Source organism: Caretta caretta, chromosome 1 (genome assembly GCF_965140235.1).
Source record: "Caretta caretta isolate rCarCar2 chromosome 1, rCarCar1.hap1, whole genome shotgun sequence".
Classification (NCBI taxonomy): domain Eukaryota; kingdom Metazoa; phylum Chordata; order Testudines; family Cheloniidae; genus Caretta; species Caretta caretta.
In genome coordinates this window covers 227,778,674-227,800,441 of record NC_134206.1, presented here as the reverse complement: position 1 = coordinate 227,800,441, position 21,768 = coordinate 227,778,674, and the positions used below count along the sequence as shown (strand labels likewise).

At 38.6% G+C, this 21,768-nt stretch overlaps 1 protein-coding gene across 3 annotated transcripts in view; it reads left to right on the top strand.

The window, feature by feature from the left end:
- Window positions 1-21,768, top strand: part of ATXN10 (ataxin 10) — a 159,779-nt gene that overhangs the window by 126,123 nt on the left and 11,888 nt on the right. For 2 of the 3 annotated variants that reach the window (XM_048824729.2, XM_075121209.1), the window contains one exon: window positions 4,855-4,918. In XM_048824729.2, coding sequence (XP_048680686.2) covers window positions 4,855-4,918 — 64 coding nt within the window. Of the gene's footprint in view, window positions 1-4,854; window positions 4,919-10,949; window positions 11,213-21,768 lie in introns of those variants that run through there. The other variant, XM_048824690.2, reaches the window with a different exon arrangement.

The following is a 21,768-nucleotide window of genomic DNA, read 5'->3' as shown; positions in this document are numbered from 1 at the left end:
TCAATGCTAATACCTCAGATAACACAGTGTTTAGGGACCATGTTTTAAAGACCATAAAGGAAAAAATAGTCAATAGGTTTATTTTCCATCTCCCTAATAAGGTTATTTGGTATTTCTCTATACAGCCCAATTGTACAAATTACTGAAGCTAATCTCTGCAGAAAGGGGAATTTTCCCCCAATCTCTGAAGTGGGTTTCTGTGAGAGTCAGTAGCTGTGGTTGTTTGTTTTTCCTACACCATTGGTGGTTGGTGATCACAAGATGTGTGTGTGTCAGTTTTTGAGAAGTTCTTGTTTGCTGGCAGCAGCCCCTTGTAGTCAGAAATTTTTCTTTCAATTTGTTCCTCTGCCTGTTTGTTGCCTGCAGTGAGAGTAGGGCCCTTTTAGCATGGATTATGAGAGCTACTCACATAATCTCATTTTGCTCGTAGGGAAAAATTTCCCTTTTTTTGCGACATAGCTGCAACACATGCTATGTCTGTGAAATATGTATTGTCTCTGTAGCTGAAATAATGATGGAAAAGATAGAACTGAGAAACAAAACCAGTCACATGTTCCAATGGAAGAGTCATTTCTATTGAAGTATATCTTGTCTAAAGACATATAGAAGTTCTTATTACATCACATTAAAATATTTGCCAACAAGACAATTGCTTGCCATGTTTTTATGCTTAAAACAGTCTAGTAGTTTAGCACTTATATAACCATAAATGTGCATGGTTGTTTGGAGAGAATACAGGTATTTGTTGTTTTATTTATTTGTATTGGGGTACCACTAGGAACTCCAGCTCCATTGTTCTAGAGGCTGTACGTAACACTCTCCCTAGAATCTGTGTGTAACACACGCACTCACACACACGATATTGCTTGCCACAAAGAGCTTACATTCTGAGTAATGGGGCCAACTTTAGAGGTGTCTGAATTTAAGTCTAGCAGCAGTCTAAATTCCTGTTATGTTCATGTTACACTAGTAATTCCTAGATTCCTGTTATGTTCATGTTACACTAGTAATAATCAGTAATAACAACTTCCATGCACTTTAAGAAAATACTGCTTCTGGTAGAATATGAGGGATAGCAGTCTTGCCTTTTCCCTCCTCCTTCTACAGCCCACAGAGAAAGAGGGTTTATTGTATCCGTATCAGAGCCTAAGGGCCTCTTACTTTTTCTCTACTCTTCACCACTGTCCCAGCCAAAGTGTCCAGACACAACCATTATCCTTCTGGCTACAAGTGACTAAATAATGCTCTCTTCAGAGCCCATCCATGCAACTCTCTAACTGGATATAATCAGACTTCCTCAGTGCACCAAAACTTTTACCAGACAGAGGAGCAAGACATATGGATTGTGTGCAATGCGGTTTTCATGGCCCCTGGGAAACACTTTAGTATGCAGGGGTGCAAAACCCATCCTATATCCCACATGCAGTCACTTCACTGTCGGCCCCTTGTGCAGCCTCTGAGCATTTTTCTGGGCCCTCGACACAAAGGTGAATTTCATCCTTAGACAAAAAAACACCTGAGATACGATATACTCCTTGTGCAGATAAATCTCCAATAATGCCAATGAAATTACAATCTGCCAGCGGCAATGAATTTGACCTTTGTTGTGCAAGTTTTGGACTGCATAACTTCAGTGTTCAGTCAGATGTAGCAGTTACTACTCCTCAAAACTGACATGTCCTAACGTATCTAAATAATACTCAATACATACTTACCTTTCTTTCTTTCTTTCTTTTTCTTGAGTGGACTCAGTTGGCATCTTCTGTTGGGGGAAGGCCACTTCGAAAATTGGTGTATAATTATTGCTTTTCAGTATTGTACATTTGGGGAGAATGTTTTGATTAGTGACTTCTACAAATTGAAATAAATAGCTTGTGAAAGTCCATCTTAAAAAAGGGAAAACTGACAGTATCTTTTTAAAGTCCTTTTGTGAATGGGAGGCATTTTCCATAAGTGTGATACATTTGGAGTGTGCACATTTGTTGAACATTTTGATATTGTCCTAAGAAACATAATTACAGACAATATTGTTCACATTATAGAATAGTAATATGGAGCAGTGTTTTAAAAGATAATTAATGTTTAGTTACACTATCTTTAAAGTGTTGATTCAGTTTACACCAGAATTTATCAAGGGTCAAATGTTTTTAGTTACCTGATTACATTTATATGATCATCTAATCCTTGTTAATTTTCTTAATTGATAGTAACTGACATTTACTGTCAAATGTGGCATTGTTTGCTGCTTCTAGAAAGCCATACAAGAAATTGTGATGCAATATTATCTTTTCAAGATTTCAAGTACTTATTGATGTGAAAACTGCAGGTGGTGTAAGGATGAAATTGTGACCCATTAATGTCACTGACAAAATTCCCATTGATTTCAGCGAGCCCGAGCTTTCAACCTAAATGTAGACTGCAGTTTTATTTAATTGCTTAAACCAGGATAATTGTTCCTGTAGAATATAACCGCCACTCAGAAAATTACCTGGCATTATGCTAATCCTGTGCAGTACCTAGTTGTTGACCAATAGGCACCACTGTGTAAGTAGAAACTACTTTTAGTGCCTTCTGCTTCTAATCCAGGACAATACGTGTAAGTGCAGGCAAAAAGTTACTTGTATATTTGCAGGGCTGGGACAACAACAATTAACTTCTTCCCTGTATGTGTCTGTGTGTGATATTTGTGTAGATTTGTCCCTTCTCAAACAGAATTGATCAGTCCCCCACTGGCGTGCCCCCCCCCATCCCCACGCACTCTTCCCAGGACACTACACGCTACCTTGGTGGTAAGTTTGCTGAGGTTCACATATTGTTCTCTACACCCCCATCTCTGTATGAATCCATACAAAAGGTGTGACACCTTATACCCATTACTCAGAGGCACCTTGGTGCCAAAGAACTGCTCTTTAAGGGAAGAAAATTAAGGATTATCACCAGTTCATGAATCATGCTAGTGTGCCTTTATTGAAACGGCTGCCCAGGAGTAAGGCAGGAGAGCTGGGGGGGGGGGGGTGATGATTTGAGAGTTTAGGGATAGGACCACTGCCCATTCTGTAGGCAAATTGTACCAAGTTGGTGCAAGATTTAAGAGATACTCTTTGAATTTTTTTTCCAGCCCCGATGGATATTTTTGAGGGAGAGCCATTGTAATTTAAAAACTAACTTATAGTCAACTCAACCACATAATGAACACTAGTAAACAAAGCTTGCCTTGAAGAATGTTTCAGAGGAAGCATTACCAAAGTAATCTTTCATTTGCACCCACTGTAGGGTTCCTTTCTGCCTCACTTCATCACACCTACTCTGATGTAACTCATGGTGTACCTGTAGAAATAAGTGAATTGGGCATATCCTTCCTAGATGCAAAAAATGGAACCCAGTTGTTTTAATTATCTGTATATTTTTTTCATTTTATGCTGTTTAAGCTAATGTAAATGGTTGTTCATGAGTTTTGTAGTTAACATTTCTTGTTTATTGCATGAATATTGACAGGCTGATGCTTGTGCTGTAATTTGCAGCTCATGTTCCCATTGATTGAAGGAATCTCATCAGTACCATAGTAACTTCTGAGTACTTGTGAGGCTTTTAATTAAATTTTACTTGTACATAGTGTTTTTTTAATGTGCTACTTGAGTGTCTGATTTTAATCAGACATGAACAAACTGCCTCACTTATTTCAGTTGACAGCACTTGATGTAGATTAATTTTACTGTTCAACATTTTATTGATGGAAAATAGAAGGTAATGTTCTGGGTGGATCAGCATTTGGCCACAGAGTGTAAAAAATCTCTTACAAATGCAGACGACAATTGGATTATTAAAAGGTCACTGTTTGTTCAAGCTTTGAAGTGCAATATCATACGTGATAGCCTTTGGCAATCACTTAAGAAATAGCCTGGATGGAATGCATATTTTAAAACTTGTTTTATAAATTCAATTTCTTCTAGATATACTTATGCACGTTAGCTCAGATGTGCTAAAAAGGCTTTTAAGAGCTATCAGAGCTTCTTGGGTGGGGGGGTCTGATAAGCTATGTCAGTTACAGTCTCTGAGTATTTCTGCTGTTACTTTCTCATGCTATCATTGAAATTCTATACTAATATTGTATGGAGTGGGGTTCATAAAAGGGGTATTTTGTTGAATTAATCTGTGAATTTAGTTGTGTTTTACCTTTATGCTGTTGAGATTCACATTTCAGCCTTTCTCCCCACCTTGCCCCCCCTTTTCTTTTTTACAGTTAGTGTTCAGTTACAATTGGAAAGGGTATCCATGGTGCAGTGTAAATTTGTGATTTTTTTTTGTTTGTTTTACATGACGTATATAAAAGATCTTGCCCCGAACAGCAAATGTGCCTACAAAAGTATAAACCCATCTCTCGGCTGTGAATCTAAAAAGATGGTTGCACTCTCTCTGATCTCACCAATCTCAGTTTGAAATCAAGTTTTCCAGAATTTAGACAAAGTTTAGTGTTTTCACACCAGTAGTACGTCAATGTACATTATGTAAATGTACTCATTCGTGGGGTTTTTAATCTATTCAGAAGCATAGGTTTTCAATTTAGTGGGTGAGACATAAGCCTAAGACAAGGACATACATTTAGACAAATATTGGAAATAGGAGGCATGTCAAATGAATGTACATTTGTGTGAATACTTTATTATGTTTATGTCTAAAAAGAACTTTTTTTCTTTACAATTTGGCTTAACATGTTTCACATACTTTTAGTTAAATTAATGTGCAAGTGCCCGTGGTCTGTTGTATCTTTGCAGTCTCTATTTGTTATTTCTTTCATTCTTTGCTGCAAACAGTATTGAGAATTGTATTACATTAAGAAAATTTGTTTTAATTTAGGTTTATCGATTAGATGGAATTCCACTGATCCTGGACAACTGCAGTATTGATGACAACAACCCTTGTATCCTTTTAAGTGAAGTTGTAACAGACTAAATTAATGTATATTCTCCTATAACATCATTTGGGGGACACCGTATGCATATATGTATGAGTTGGCCTACCTCCGATAATCTTCGGAGTTGAGCGTTGTATCCAATGTCATTGAACTGGTGGTTTCCCCTGGATTTACATTAAGGTCTCAGATTTAATCATTGACTGTAGTCAGCTTGAATATAACCTGTTCTTTAACTGTAGCTCCTACTAATCTCTGATAATGCAAATACTCCAGGCTACTGTAGAAGGCATTACAAATCATCCTACCAAAGAGCTGAATTCATATTTGTACATGAAAGTGAAAGAGTGGATTTTTTTTAAAAAATGTCCTAGTTAGAGTAATACCTGAACATCCTTAGAAATTTCCATTTTTCATTACTGAGTCTTTGACCTTGTTTGTAAAATTGAGGATGCCCTTTTGATCACTTGCTTAATGGTTTTGTGCTGTTGTTGTTTCTGAATACTATATGAACTGAGAAATACATACATGTGCAACATAACGTCAATAATGCAATTTGAACTTTTTTTTTTAAATCAATAGCTTAAGAGAACAAGACCCTTCCTCACTCTCAGCCCAACAGCATCCAGACAGAGGTTTGGGTAGCATTATTTTTAAAGTGTTCAAGACAAATTCCTGGGAATGGTTTACCTTGGCCTGTGCATAAACCAGAGTCAGTTAATGCTCTAGGGAGATTATGGATGAAATCCTATCTCATTGAAGTCCATTCGAGTTTTGCCATTGACATTAATGGGACCAGGATTGTCACCCTGTGGATGGTTTGTGACTCTCAGGGTGTCTCTACGCTGCAATAAAAAACCTCCAGCACCGAGTCTCTGAGCCTGCATGAATTGACTCGGGCTTTGGGGCTCAGGCTGCTGTGCTGAAAAAGGCAGTGTAGTCATTTGGGCTCAAGTCCAGGGTCTGAGATCCACCCTATGCCCCCTATTTGTGGCATTCCAGACCCCAGCTTCTAGCCTGGGCCCAAAAGTCTACGTTGTTGTTTTTAGCCTCCCTGCCACAGCCATAGTGAGCTGACCTGGGAGCTGTGAGTCTTTTATTGCAGTGTAGACATACTCTAAGGCCCTGTTCAGGAAAGCACTTAAAGATCCTGCTTAAATTTATGCCATAGAAGTCAGTGAGACTTAACATGCTTCAAGTTAAGCATGTCCTTAAGTGCTTTCTTGAATCGGAGTGAACTTGGAGTGTTTCTTGAATTGAGACCTATGTCTTGTTTTGTAACGTCCTCTATATCCCTTGTTCACTGTTAGAACTCTGGATTGGGATTCATAATGGAAATCTGAATTAAAACCATATTTGGTCATTGTAACTGACCTCAGAGGTTTTGCTTCAACTGACATTTGTCCAGTGAACTGAAATAAGTAGATAAAATAGTAAGCAGTCCGTCAATTTTACACACTTATTAAATCTGACTAGTGGAAAAATAGTTCTCAACTCAGAGACATGTGGCAATTTATGTGAGGGAAAAAATAGTTATCAATTAATGACGCAGATTATTGGACTGGTGGTGAGGCTTGATATGAACAGTGCAGATGTATTATAGGGGCTTTTTTCTATGGCTTAAGAACAGCAGCATCCCTAAAGAGCAGCAACTGGATTGTAGCTTGAAGGAAACTACTTGAAAAATGTCCAAGAGATTTTTATCATGGCAATTTTATTGTCAGAGCAACATTTAGGTACCCACTAATTGTCGCAATCAGTTGAGGTGGTAAGTCATCTCTAGACAGCATATTAGGATAACTAACAACATTTGATCCAGTGACTGCAGCCAACGTGATTACTGACTTGTGATGTGCAGATCCTGAACAAACTGACAATACAGTCTGTTTACCATCCTCACAGGACAGTTTTAGAGTCCAGCCAAACCTGACCACAACTTCTAGACCACAGTTAGATTTTGTTTTTTATATTTTTTTAAAACGTTAATTCAGATTAACAAATTAACTTCAGAATAAAAACCCACCTGCAGCAAATATGGTAAAACAAAGAACAAAACTGTGAAATGCATTCTAATTTTCATCATAATTTCATTTCATAACTGTGGTTAATCTATCACTTAAATCAAATAACTGGAGGGTAGCTAATGTGATGCAGATTTTTTTTAAAAAAAGCTCCAGAGGAGATCCTGGAAATTACAGGGCGGTAAACCTAACTTCAGTAAGAGACAAATTGGTTGAAACTATAATAAAGAACAGAATTATCAGAAACGCAGATGGACATGCTTTGTTGGGGAAGAGTTAACACGGCTTTTATAGAGGGAAATCGTGCCTCACAAATCTATTAGAATTCTTTGAGGGGGTCAACAAACGTGGACAAGGGTGATCCAGGGGGTATAGTGTGCTTGGATTTTCAGAAAGCCTTTGACAAGGTCCCTCACTAATGGCACTTAAGCAAAGTATGCAGTCATGGATTAAGAGGGAAGGTCCTCTCATGGATCAGTAACTGGTTAAAAGATAGGAAACAAAGGGTAAGAATAAGTGGTTACTTTTCACAATGGAGAGAGGTAAATAGTGGGGTCCCCTAAGAATCTGTAGTGGCATGACTGCTGTTCAACATATTCATAAATGATCTGGGAAAAGGGGTAAACAGTGAGGTGGCAAAATTTGCAGATAGTGCAAAATTACTCAAGATTGTTAAGTCCAAAGCAGACTCCGAAGAGTTATAAAAGGATCTCACAAAACTGGGTGACTGGGCAACAAAATGGCAGATGAAATTCAGTGTTGATAAATGCAAAGTAATGCACAGTGGAAGGTCTAAACCCAGCTATACATATAAAATGATGAGGTCTAAACTGTTACCACTGAAAAAAGAGATTTTGGAGTCATTGTGGATAGTTCTCTGAAAACAATCACTCAATGCGCAGCGGCAGTCAAAAACACTAAAAGACTGTTAGAAACCATTATGAAAAGTATGGATAATAACACAGTAAATATCATATAAATCTGTGGTCTGCTCACACTTTGAATAATACATGCAGTTCTGGTTGCCGCATCTCAAAAAAGATATATTAGAATTGGAAAAGGTACAGAGAGAGGCAACAAACATGACTGGGGTATGGAGAGATTAAAAAGACTGGGACTGTTCAGATCAAAAAGGAGATGACACAGGGTGGACAGGATGGATGTCTATAAAATCATGAATGGTGTGGAGAAAGTAAATAAGGCAGTGTTATTTACCCCTTCACATAACACATGAACCCGGGGTCACCTGATTAAATTAATAAGCAGCAGGTTTAAAACAGAAATATTTCCCATAATGCACAGTAAACTATCAAACTTGTTGTCAGGGATATCATGAAAGCCAAAAGTATAAATCTCTTCAAAACAGAATGTTATGGAAAACAGGTCCATCAGTGGCTCTCAGCCAAGATGCTCAGGGACGCAACACCATGTCTCTGACTGGCAAATGTGTGGGACTCCACAACAGGGGATGTATCCAGTGATGAGCTGCCAAAATCTTAACAACTGGTTCCCTATAAAAAGTTCTGATTTAAGGGATGTGCCACAGTGTGTATTTTTTGTACCAGTAGAGTTACCATACGTCTGTGTTTTCCCGGGAGGAATTTTTAAAATTTAAAAATTTAAAATTTAAAAATTCCTCCCAGACGGCGATTTAAGAACCAAAAAGTATGACATGTCCAGGAAAATACGGATTGTATTAACCCTACCTAAAGTTCTTTTTTAAAAAGATGGGCCTGAACTAGAAATGAGCTCCGTTTCACATGTGTGGGTCTCCGCCACTCCCTGGGGGTGTGCTAGGGTGACCAGATGTCCCGATTTTGGGGTCTTTTTCTTATATAGGCTCCTATTACCCCCGCACCCCCTGTCCTGATTTTTCACAGTTGCTGTCTGGTCACCCTAGGGTGTGCACATGTGTGGGTCCCAGCTGCTCCCTGCCCTCCTCATTGAAGCAGTTGTGCAGGGTTACTGCCCTGGGAACTGCAGGGCACCAGTGGATGTGAGGCCAGCTGCAGACAGGGGCATGGGGCAGGGGTAGCTGGAGACAGGAGGGTACGGGGTTGGCTGGAAGCAAGGGGGTGTTGGGCTGGAAGCAGGGCAGGAGGGTGCAGGGCTGGCTGGAGACAGGGTGTGGGGTTGGCTGGCTTCGGGCAGGGCTGCAGGGGGGTGCGGCAGGGGTTGGCTGGAGACGGGGGGTTGTGGGGCTGGCTAGCTTCGGGCAGGGGGGTGCGGCGGGCAGGGAGTACGGGGGTGGCTGGAGACGGGCTGGCTGCGGGCAGGGTGGTGGGTACTCATGGGGAGAGTGGCTTGGAGCAGCCCGAGCAGCAGGACGCAGCCCAGGCGCAGCAAAGCAGCTGGGGACCCACCAGGCAGCAGCGGGAGCCCCACGGGTCAGGGGAGCAGCAGCAACAGGGCTTGTGCCCAGGGCCAGGCAGCAGCCCACATGGCTCCCGCAGCGCAGCGCCCCCGGCGGCCGGAGGAGGAATTACATCACTTCCCGGCCGGAGCCCATCAAAGCCTCAGCGCCCCCTGCAGGGAAGCAAGTTAACAACCGGTTCTAAAACTGCTTCAAAATTTAAAAACTGATTCATGCGAACCGGTGTGAACTGGCTTCAGCTCACCACTGGATGAATCACTTGACAATTGCCCTGTTCTGTTCATCCCCTTTGAAGCATCTGTCCTTGTCCGCTGTTGAAAGACAGGATACTGGACTAATTGCACCATTGGTTTGACCCATTATGGCCATTTTTATATTCTTAACAAAGCTCAGCTATTTAAAACATTTTAGCTAATGTAATATTTTTCCATATATTTTGATATAAATTGACTTTTTATGAGTGCAATTATAGACATTGTACCACTTTGGAGAGAGAGTGAAATGCCACTTGCTTGAATTTAAAGGTTTATCTAATGTAGTAACACCGTTTAATATGAGCTTTCATCACAGACTTGTTGTGCACACACACAAGGGGGCAGTGTTCAGATTGCTGTGGGTACTTTAACCCTGAATTTTCTCATTCTCTTGTGGAGTTGTCACTGGGATACCAGTGTTGCGTTAATCTTTTCTTTCACGTTAGCTAGCACTTGGTTCTGTTATGCCTTCTTATTGCTTAAATGCATTCTTATTAACATACAAAATTCAACAACTTCTTTTAAAATGGGTGGGTGGGTAGTAAGGCCCTGCTTTGCTGTGACAAACTTTTCTGAAATGGTCAAAATTATTATTTTGATTCTCTATTTTTGGCTACTGCCTTCAGGACTTTCTCAGCGTCAAATATCTGACCATATTTAGTCACAGTTTCTCTCCCTACTATCATATTCTCACACATGAGTGATGGATCCATTCCAGATGATATATTGGAATTTCACTGGCTTATGAAATAAGTGTCTGAACCTGCACTTTCATAACGATGTTCTCCACTCTCCCTTTCCCTTGTGTACAGACCTTAGGAGACCACATTTATCCTTAAGGCCTAGTACTCCTTTAATGCTGTTATGCAGCATGAATTTGACTTCCCCCTCCTCTTAAGCATTCCACATGTGATGCATTCCCAGCATGTCTCACTGGGGGAGCAAACGGAAGAGTTCAGAATTAGTTTCTGGTCTCCTGCTTTGTAGTACATTCTGCTACGTCTGGGCACTAAGGCTAGATCATGTTTGTTGATCAAATATGAGTGTAAAAAAGATGAATGTATCTTTAAATTATAATAATCTAAGGAGATTTGATTTTCAACCTCAATTTGGAACAAGTTTTATCTACACTGTCTGTAAGCAAAAAATCCACCTTTACTGAGATTAGACAGCCTGCCCACTTCCACTTAAAAAAAAAAAAAAAAAATTGCCAGAATTGCAACTCTGATCTAAAGACACTTGGTCTGTCTTCCCTTTCTTTTTATTTCTTTTTTTTTTTAAATACAAGACCTTGGGTGGCTGTTCTGATAGATTTTTAGACTGACACAAAGCTCATTATACATGATCACTTGTAATTGTGTTGCTGTTTTCCTTGATAATACATTTTGAAGGTAATCTCAGCAGAACCATTCTCCTACATTCCTTTCAACTTGTTGCTGTATCTGGAAAGGACACATAACCATTTCCAACTAAATTAAACATTTGACAGAATCTAATCACTCTTATAACTGTACAATGCCTAGGAGCAGTCAGAGTTAAAAAAAATTTTTTTTTAAAGTCTTTAGAAAATGAAAACCCTAAGGATTTCAGGCTTCATCTTACTAAATTGTTATCTCTGCATGTTTTTCATTTTGTCCACAAGAGTAGAAAGATTGAGTTTCATTTAAATGCCTGTGATTTCTTTCCAAGGGTCTGTCATTTTAAATAAAAAAAAAAAAAAATCAGGTCTGTAATGTCAAGTGTAAATATATAATCAATTTTTTAAAAAGAAAGAGTACTTGTGGCACCTTAGAGACTAACCAATTTATTTGAGCATAAGCTTTCGTGAGCTACAGCTCACTTCATCGGATGCATACTGTGGAAAGTGTAGAAGATCTTTTTCTATACACACAAAGCATGAAAAAATACCTCAGAGTGGGGTGGGAGGAGGTATTTTTTCATGCTGTGTGTGTATAGAAAAAGATCTTCTACACTTTCCACAGTATGCATCCAATGAAGTGAGCTGTAGCTCACGAAAGCTTAGGCTCAAATAAATTTGTTAGTCTCTAAGGTGCCACAAGTACTCCTTTTCTTTTTGAGAATACAGACTAACACGGCTGTTACTCTGAAATCCATTTTTTAGTTTCAAAAGCATTTTGTATAAAATTACTTTGAGAAAAACGAACAATGAAATGATATAAATTCATGATAAGATGCAATATAGAGCCACTCCTAGCTATAGCTCTAACTGCACTCTTCAGCAATCAGGTGAGGATTTAGGCCTAGATTGTGTAAATTGAGGAATGCCCTCAACACTTAATGACTTTACCGAGAGTTGAGTTCTTGTCACCTCGCAAGAGTTGTTCAGCCGCTCACAATATTACTCCCTCGGGGGTTTACAGAAACACCTAAGAACTTTAAATAGAGGGTATTTCCCCAAATTCACTTTTACAGTTCCAATGCCTATTTTTGTGGTTTAGCTTTAATTCTTGGCTGCATTTCTCAGATTTCTCTTGGGTTAAGCCTTTCCCAGTAGGTTAAACTCAGATTTCTTTTTTATAGGAAAACTGCTTAGATTTCCTACTAAACATTGCATAGATATCTATTTTTATTTTTGATATTTATTATGAAGGCATCTGTAATGATGCTGTAGTTAAGGTTGCATTTTGATTTCCACTTAAAAAAGGTCTAACATTCCTATATTCTATATTTCACTAATTGAATTCAGTCTCCAAATTTGACACACAAAATCATCAAAAGAGAATTGCATGTAAAAGATTCCATAATTTTTGCAGAGAAAACCTTTACAAATGCTTTTTTTCCTCCTGTAAAGCACACAATTTACAAGGAGGTGCTAAACTGCCAAGTTAGAAGTTGAAAGAGCTGTTTGTAATTATTTAGAGAGGACAAAATCCTTTCATAAGTCCCTTTATTGGTATCTGATGGAAATAAATCCAAAGGGGAGGAAGTCTCTATGACATTTTCAAAATTAATTACTGTTGATGTAGACCAGTTATGGACCCCTAAGATTATATTCCATTAGATCTAGAACAGCTTCTATGGTGTACCTAAGAAATATCTCCATCTTGATGACTAGTAAACCTATTCGTTGGAGCTCAGATAAGATATCCAGGCAGCCTTAGCCTCTTGATGTTGCACTGAGATTGGATGTCCAGTTTCAGAAAGCTGTCAAGCAGTCTGTCTAGTCAGATCTGACCCACATCTTTAAGAATTGGATGATGGGTTAGTTTTCCCTAGCAGGGTATCTAAACAGGCAGTTTTCAAAAGTAAAAGAAAAATCATCAAAGATGATTGTGCATATAGATTTACTTCCAACCCATCTACACAGCTTCTTTGAGTTAGATCCTCAACTGGTGTAAGTTTACATAGTTCCATATAAGTCAGTGGAACAGTGTTGATAAACATTAGCTGAAGATTTGGCCTCTGTGCGACTTGGATAGAAGGAAGAGAAATTGGAGTAGAACTGGGCCTATGGCTCTTTATATGGCGTCTGAAGATTCAGACCCCCAAAGGAAGGATGCTCATGGCCTTATTGTTTCTGCTCCCATGGAGTTTTCTAGCTCAGCACCAGTGGCACATGCCTATGTTATAAAAATTGATCTATACAAGAAACCAAGTAAAACTGCAGTTAATGGCAAATAAGGTTTCTTTTTCTTCACATAAAAAAAAAAGAAAGAAACTATAAGTGCACACCCAATGTACGTCCAGTTAGGAACTGTTTTCTTCTTCTTAAGGAAATGTAGTCCTTTCCTATTTACTTATCCAAGGGATTCTTTGGGCTCAATGTTTTGGTCAAAAAGGTCTATTTTAAGGTAAACTTGAAAGTAGCAATTATTACTGGAGTGGCCTAACTCAAAGTTGCCTTGACAAAGGCCACTCTAAGCAGAATTTTGCTGTGCCATAACCTCTCATGAATACCTTTGTAATGACTTTTATGTAGTGTGGCAAGTATATTTTTGAGGACTTTCCAATACATTTTTAATTAGCAATAGAGTGCCCTGTGGCTTGCTTTCCATTTGTTTTGTGCTCTTTTTCTGCCATTTAGGAGCACCAGAAGCATACTGCTCACGTTCTAGAGAGACAGTGGTTGTCTGGGGAAAAAGTCAACAGATTTTTTTCCTAAACTTAGACCAGTTAATCCTATTCTATCAAAGTTATTGCAGTTTGATAACAATTGGTAAGTTCTGCCATTTAAAGTTAACACACCTCTGTAATTGTCTTGAAATTTAATTCTCCATTACATAATTCTGTTGAATAATCCACTACTTCCAAAACTCTGTTTCCAAATACAGGTCTGAATATATAGTGTTTTTCAAAATGTGTTCAGATTTTGTATGGATGTTGGAATGAAGATTTTTACACATCTGCTAATATGCTGTTTTACATCTGGCTGATTACAACAGCAAGTCTCTTTAACTTGAATGACCTGTACAGTAAGTGTCTGTGTTATATGAACTCCAGTCTGGCAAAATTTTCTGTAACCAAAAGTGCAGTAATACTTGAAGGAAAAATAGGGACTGCCTTTTTTAGATAATCATGCAGCTGGGCGCTTATGAGAAGCAAGAATTGGCAGCATTATTGAAAGGGAAACCTGTGGTTGCTTTAGGCTTTCTTATTCCAGTGGTTGCTGTGAATCCACACACACAGAGACCTTAGTTTGGATAATGGATAAAAATATTGAAAATATAGATAAAAGCTAATTTTCAGATACTCCCTTTTAAACTTCTACCATTATATTCAGTCTGAAAGTCATCTGAGAGGTAGATTCAAAATATGTTTGACTTCATGGCAGCAGCTTGTATAATTGTGGTTCATGAAACCTCTGGCTAAAGCTAGAAAAAATCAAGTTGCTATGCTCTACAACAATGGCAGTTTGTTTTTGTAAAATGCCAGGAAAGACTTTTGGGGGAATTGACAGACATTTTATTTCAGAGTTACAGAGTGCAACCTAAAACAGGCCACATACTGTGAAAAAGCCTCAGTGCTGAATAGAAACCAGTAGAAAGCAAAAATAGAAGGGTTATAAAATTTTTAGAGTGAGCCATCATATAGTTGGGCTTTTTCACATAAATGTGGCTATCTCTAGTACGTTGCCTTTCTTTGAAAAGCTTGCCACAGACTCTCTCAATGTGTTCAATAATTTTTAGGTGCATTACTCAATTCTATATTTTCATAGGCATAGACAGGACAATGGTATTTCACCTAACATGGTGCGTGCCCAGGGAGAAAACAGTACTAGTACTCTCCCAAACACTGCCTACAAACCAAGATCTTTCCATTTGAAATACACTATCCTTACCCTGCTCCCTGTAGACCAGTGGTTCTCAACCCCAGTTGAGACTCCTTTCACTGAGGAAGATCACTTGCCCACTCCCCAAACACTCCTGCTACTAAGGGGCCAGAGGGTGTGAAGACTCTTGCAGATAAAATGTAAGGCTTCTAGTCTTCAGAGAGGAAAGATGATTTTGTAGTAAAGACAGTGGCCTGGGACTCAGGCCGTCTAGACTCCATTCCCAGCTGTACTGCACCAACTTCTGACATTGGACAAGTCACTAAGACTTAGAGAGGGTTTTTCAGAAGCACCTAAGGAAATTAGATGCCCTGTTCCTATTGAAAGTGATTGAGAGCTGGGCACCCAGCACCTTTGGGCATCTTTGAAAATCCCATCTCCAAACTCACTTTGCATCAATTTTCCGTCTGTAAAATGGGGTGGTAATACTTCCTTTCACCAAAATTTTAACTTGTCTACTGAGATTGTACCCTGTCTGTGGCAGGAGTGTCTCTTACCATGTCTTTGTACAATGCCTTGTACTGTGAGGCTGTAGCCTTGTTTGGGTCTTATAGGAGCTAACGTGAAAATTAAGGATGGTGTTTGAGCAGCTTAACTGAGCCTTTCCTGAGTTTGGTGAATTTAAATGTTCATACAAATTCAGCAGTTAGCTTAGGTTTTTTATTTTCTTTTACAGAAATTTTTTTTAGGAAGAGAGAATACAGAATGTCCTTCCTCTACCAGCTGCACAAATAATTCTCACCTATCCTGTTACTATGACAAATGAGTGCACTCTCTGCTTTAAATTCAAGGTCATTCCGAATATGAAAAACACTAAACAGCAAGAGGAGAAGTGTGATTGGCAGTTCAGGGAAGAGATTCTGTAGATGAAAAATACCTTGTTTTTGTAATTATTTTTTTCTCTGCAGTGTAATGATTAAGACATCACATTGGGAGTAAAGATTCCTGAGTTCTGTGCCCAAATGCCATTGACTGGCAGTGTGAAGCTGGTCAGGCCTCTTAACCTTCTGTACTTCAGTTTACTCCTCTACTTCTTGGAGAGAAGTATAATTAGTTAACGATTAGGTATAATTAGTTAACGATTGCCAAGCATTTTGAGGTCTTTGGATGAAAGGGGATACATATGTGTGTGTATATAGTTATTTCTTAGAGGTATTGTATCCAGGTACTGACCCAACCACAAGGTTCTATATTTCATAATATCTAGACAGGGTATAATTTGTGATAGTATTCCTCCAGGTTAGTGATGCTGGCAATCATATTTTGTTTTTGCTCTTATTAATGTCCTGGGAGACGAGATTAACTGAATTAAAAATAAAGCCTAGATCTCCCGGATAGCATTGCAGTTCACTGTGCTTCCTGTAATTTGTTCATCTCAGGATGCATTTATACTATGAGTCTTCAATACTGAAAAAGGTTTTGAGCTGTGCTTACCCTGAGTAAGTAAGTAAATAAAGTTCAAGCTTTCTTTAGATCATATAAATCTGCCATGTTACACCCAGGCAGAGATGTACATTTGGAAGTCTTTGTGGTTGAAATCCCTCACCCTTTTTCATAATTCCTACCAGTACCAACTATGACTATTAGCACAGTACACAGGTACTACTTGTGCAGATCCAGACGAAGTAACGCCAGGTGTATTGTAACATTTGTGAGGACCTTCTTGTACACATTATAATATTTGTAAGTCCCTTCAGAAGAATAAACTCTGAAAACACCAACTCATGTATGTAAAAGTAAGGAATTAATAACTCATTATTTCTAAACCAAATTTTGTCATAGTTGTCCTGTGCCCTAACCCTCTTTCGATGACTTAAATCTATGACAAGCTTGAATTCTTGAAAGAGAGTTCTTGAATTCTTGAAAACCCCACCCTCTGGGCTGAGACTAAGCATGAGAAATTTGAGACCCAAAAATTCTTTTTTAAAGGAGTGGTCCAAAAATAGTTTTAAAAATGGAATGCCTTCTGCAAAAAGCTTCCATATTTCAACCTGTCTTTTTGACATCTCCTCTTGCATGTCTCTCCAGAAATGTCAGACTTAACATTGGCAAAGCTGAACTCCTCATCTTTCCTCACAGATCCTTCCAGCCTTACCCTATTTTCTGTCACTATTGACAACAATGCCATTTTCCCTGTTGCTTAAGCCAGTAAACTGGGGACCATCTTTGACTCTTTTCTGACGCTTGCTCCACAAATCTAGACCATGTTCAAATCTTGCTGCTACTTTCTCCATAATATTTCCAAAATCCTTTTTCTCCATCACTAAAGCTCTCTTACAGGCCCTTGACATCTTCTGTCTTGATTACTGCAATTAAGAGTCGGATTTTTTTTCCAGTGAATAGTAAATTCACACCAAAAAATGCTTTTTTGAGGGGCACCAAAACTATTTGCAATATATAAATAAAGTTAGGCAGGTCATTTGAAAATGAAATTTTTTGACTTTTCATTTTAAAACATTTGGTTTGAAATTCAGCTACATTTATTTTTTTAAAATAAATAGTGTAAAACACTCAAAAATGAAACACAAATTGAACTGAAAAAATCTAGAGAGATTTATGTTTTAGGTTATATGGTCATGAAATTCCCTTGACACACAATTTGAAGCAGGCCTGATCTGTACTAATGGCAGCCATGTTGCATAAACCAAAGAGGAAAAACTTCACCAAATATTTTTTCCTCTGACGCTTGCTTCAAAATTTTTGCTTCACACTGATGGACATCACCTGGTGTACATGATAGTGTTGAAAGTATTTTCAATCACTTCACTTGTTTCCATTATTTGTGTGTCACAGCGCATTAGAAAATTCTAAATAACAGCAGAGACAGGAAATATGCCCCAAATGTTACTCAAAGACTCTGAATCAACTAAAGCACTTAAGCACGTTTGTCCCTTTGAAGTAAATAAGACTTAAGCACATGCTAAAAGATAAGCATGTGTTAAGGTACTTTATTGACTTGCACACTCTAAGGAAGAATATTTTAAAGATCTAGAAAAGAGAGCTTTTTGTCCTGAATGTAGGTCAGCTTCCTTTGCCCCCTGCTGGAGACTTATGAATAGTAAGTTACAGGTTATATGAACACATCTCAGGTATACGTTAGCTCGTCCATTAGATCTGGTGCCAAAAGTTTACCGTCTAGGAGGGTAATAATACTAAAGAAGTGGTAGCATCCTCTCCTAGCGAACCATATATTTAGCACACCAAAGGTGTAAAAATGTACAGATGGAAAGATGTATAAAATCAGTCTTGTACAGTTCTACTTAAGAATATAAAATATGCTTGTTTTCATTATCACTCATCATAGAAAATGAAGTATGGGTTGAGTGGATTTTGTGCCTGGATTGGTAGATTTTCATGCCAGCCTTTGAAAAGCTACTGAAGTATACATGTTTCTGTATTTATACACACGCGACACAGGCTCAGACACACACAAATTGATCAAGAGTGTGACTTCTTTCTCATCTAAAACCAAAAGATTTATAGCTACTCATAAATTATGGGTTTCTATTAAACATGTAAGTCATAATTTTAAAAAAATTGGCAGCCTTAGCAGCAAAAATGAATGTCATATATATGGTTTTAAGCTAGTGTTACAGATTTGAGTGTAGGAAAAAGTAAAACAAACTAGAGGTTATGGCTTAATTTTTTAAAGTTTTGTAAGCTTTGGCATGGGACATTGTTATAAAAATAGCCTGATATCCCTAAATGTTTATTGTAGCCCAGTAGCTCTACAATACTTGACAAAAATTCCATATTAAAATTGGTCATTTAATTATTTTTAGTCTTTGTAATGCTGCTAGATGAGTGAACCTTGTGCTTTTCACTCGCATAAAGAGAGAGAACATGAGAATACATATTAAATGGATTAAAAACTGGTTAACTGATAGATATCAAAAAGTAATTGCACATCAGGAATCCTTACTCAGTGGGCAGGTTTCTAGTGGGATCCTGCAGGAATCTGTTGTCAGCCCAATGCTATTCAATGTGTTTTTTCTAAGATCTGGATCTCACCTTAGTCAAAGTATATGCTCCCAGTCAAGGGCAACCACCCTTTTTGATCAGTTTTTTTAGGGATTTAGGAAGTTTTAGGGAAGGGCACATTATTCATAGGGGTGGATTTTAACGAGATGCTTAATCCTACTTTAGATTGATTAAATGTACACACAGGGGATTTGGGAGGAGCAAGTGCAAATTTGTTCTGGTGGATGTCTGGCAGAAGATGAATCTAGATGTCCGGCACTATACATATTGTTCTGCTACTCATGGATCTTATTCCAGGATTGATAGGATTTTTGTTTATAGAAGTTTATTTTTTGTTAATCTGGGAGTTATAATTTGGTCTGATCATGCCCCCGCATATATTACATGAGAAGTTTGAGATTCAGGGGAAAAACAAAGGGCTTGGCAGTTGAAGAGACAACTCTCCCCTCTCCCCCACACCCTTAGAATTAAAGAACTGGAAGAAGATTTTCAGAAATATATAGAAGGAAATAAGGAAGGCATCAATAAAAATCTTCTTTGCAATGCTGGAAAGGTGGTAAGGAGGGGAATCTTTATAAATAAAGCATCATACCTCAAAAAGATGAGCACTCCTGAAGAAGAGAGTTTGACTAAAGAACTTTGTTTTCGAAGATAGTTATAAATCTACAGGACCTGAAAGCGTGTATAAGAAAATAAATGAGATTAACCTGTTACAAACAGGCAAGGCTGAGCAAACACTTATATTATGAAAAGGGCAATAAAACTGGTAGGCTTTTAGCTAGAAAGTTAAAAATAAGCAAGATAAATCAACCATCTCTCTGATTAGACATGAAAAGGGAGATTTAATAACTGGCATCAAACAGATTTCTGAAACCTTGCTTTTTCCATATTTTGTATGCTTCAGAACATCCAAATCCTGAACTTGTAAGTTGATATCTGAGACTGCGGCAGATTGCTGCAAATGAATTTGAAGTTATAATTCTTAAGTATTTAAAATCAAATAAAGCTCCAGGTGCTGATGGGTTTTCTGTGAAGTATTATAGAGCAATAAAGCAAGTTCTGGTCCCTATTTTAACTGAATTGTTTATACTGGAGGGGAAAGAGATTCCAGATTCATGGAAGAAGGTAAAAATTAGGGTCATTCTTATAGAAAGAAAAGATCTTACCAATTGCACATCATACAGACCTATTTCTTTAATTAGTGTGGATGCTAAAATTTATGCTGAGGTGCTAGCCACCAGATTGAGTGTAATTTTGCCCAAATATGTTCACCATGACCAGTATGGATTCATTGCTGGCAGGCGTCTATTTGATAATATCAGAACAACTCTGAATTTAATCTGTGATTTTTCCCATCTGCTGTTTTCTTTTGATTCTGAGAGACCCTTCAACTGACTGGAGTAGAAATATCTCAGTCAGATTGGAAATCAGTTGTCCAGGGGCAGGTTGGCCCTATATACACATCCTTGAGCATCAGTTGTGGTTAATGGTCCATCAAGCCTTTTTTTTTTAATTTGTCTAGGAGTATGAGACAGGATTGCCTGTTGTTCTTGCACTTCCTTCCCCCCCCCCCCCCCCCATTATTTGCTTTGGCAGTGGAGTCATTTGCAATAAATGTGAGAACTTGTCCATTGGTAAAGGCATCAAAACACTTTCTGGATCAGAACACAAAATAGTTTTATATGCTGACAATGAATTGTTATTTTTCAGGATCTAGAAGCTTCCTTAAACATAATGGAACAATTGACTTTGGAATATAGGCTTATGTCAGGCTTTAAAATAAACAAAGGTCAATCTGAAATTTTAGGAATTAATATTCTTGAAGTGATCAAAATAAACTCTCTTGTCAACTACCTACATTTAAATGGGTAAAGGAATCTTTAAAATATTTATGAATAAATAGTTTCCAGGTGTGTGGGTGTGGGAGGAGTCACTGTATAGGCAGCTGCTTCCCCTATCCGCCCAACCCAGAACCCCTTGCATCCAACCTGACCTCCCACCCCACTGAGCCTTATTCCCCCACATACCCAGACCCACTCCCATGAAATCCTTCCCTCCCCCTGCGATGCAGACTTTCCTGCAGCTATGGGGAAGTTTCGTGGGGTTAATCTGACTGAGCCCTGGCAGCTCTGTGCAGGGAAGGGGGAGGAGGAACTCCATCTCTGTCGTCCTCCCCCACCGCTCCTGCCCAGCTGGGACTAATGTCTCTGGGCACCCTGGAGCATCCCCAGACCCCTCTCCCCCAGCTGCCCAAACAGAGTGTCTGAGCTGCTGGGAGGAATGAGTGAGCACAGAAACCATTTTCTGCAAGGAAGCAGAGAGAATCTGTGGGGAGGGAAGGCATTTTTCTTCTGCACGTCAGTGGCACAGATTTTCCCTAGGAGTAAAATAAGACACACATTTTTAACAGTGAGAGTAATTAACCACTGGAACAAGTTACCCAGTGACGTAGTGAATTCTCCATAATTTGAAGTCTTTAGATCAAGATTGGACGTCTTTCTAAAGGATAGCCAATAGCTCATGGGAAGATTTGATGCAGGAATTACTGAGTGAGCATCTATAGCCTGGGTTATGCTGGCGGTCAGATTGGAATGATCATAATGATCCCTTCTGGTCTTCAGATCTACCAATTTATGATAAATCCCTCCCTTGAAGAACTTGCATTTTAATTTAAACATACATAATAACAAAAATAGGACCCAAATTAGAAGCCATATATCTTGGAGAGGAGCTCTACATTGGAATGTCAGAGGAAGAAATGGGTCAGAAGGTGGAGATCATTTGCTACATGAGATTAGGAAAGGTTCTAAGCATAGGGATAACATGAAAAAGCTGTAAATTCAATAGTAAGAGAAAGAGACCAAGTGAATTAAGGGGTGAATTAGGGATGGGAGTGTAGGAAGAAATGTGTAGAGTTATGGGAAGTAGAAAAATATTTA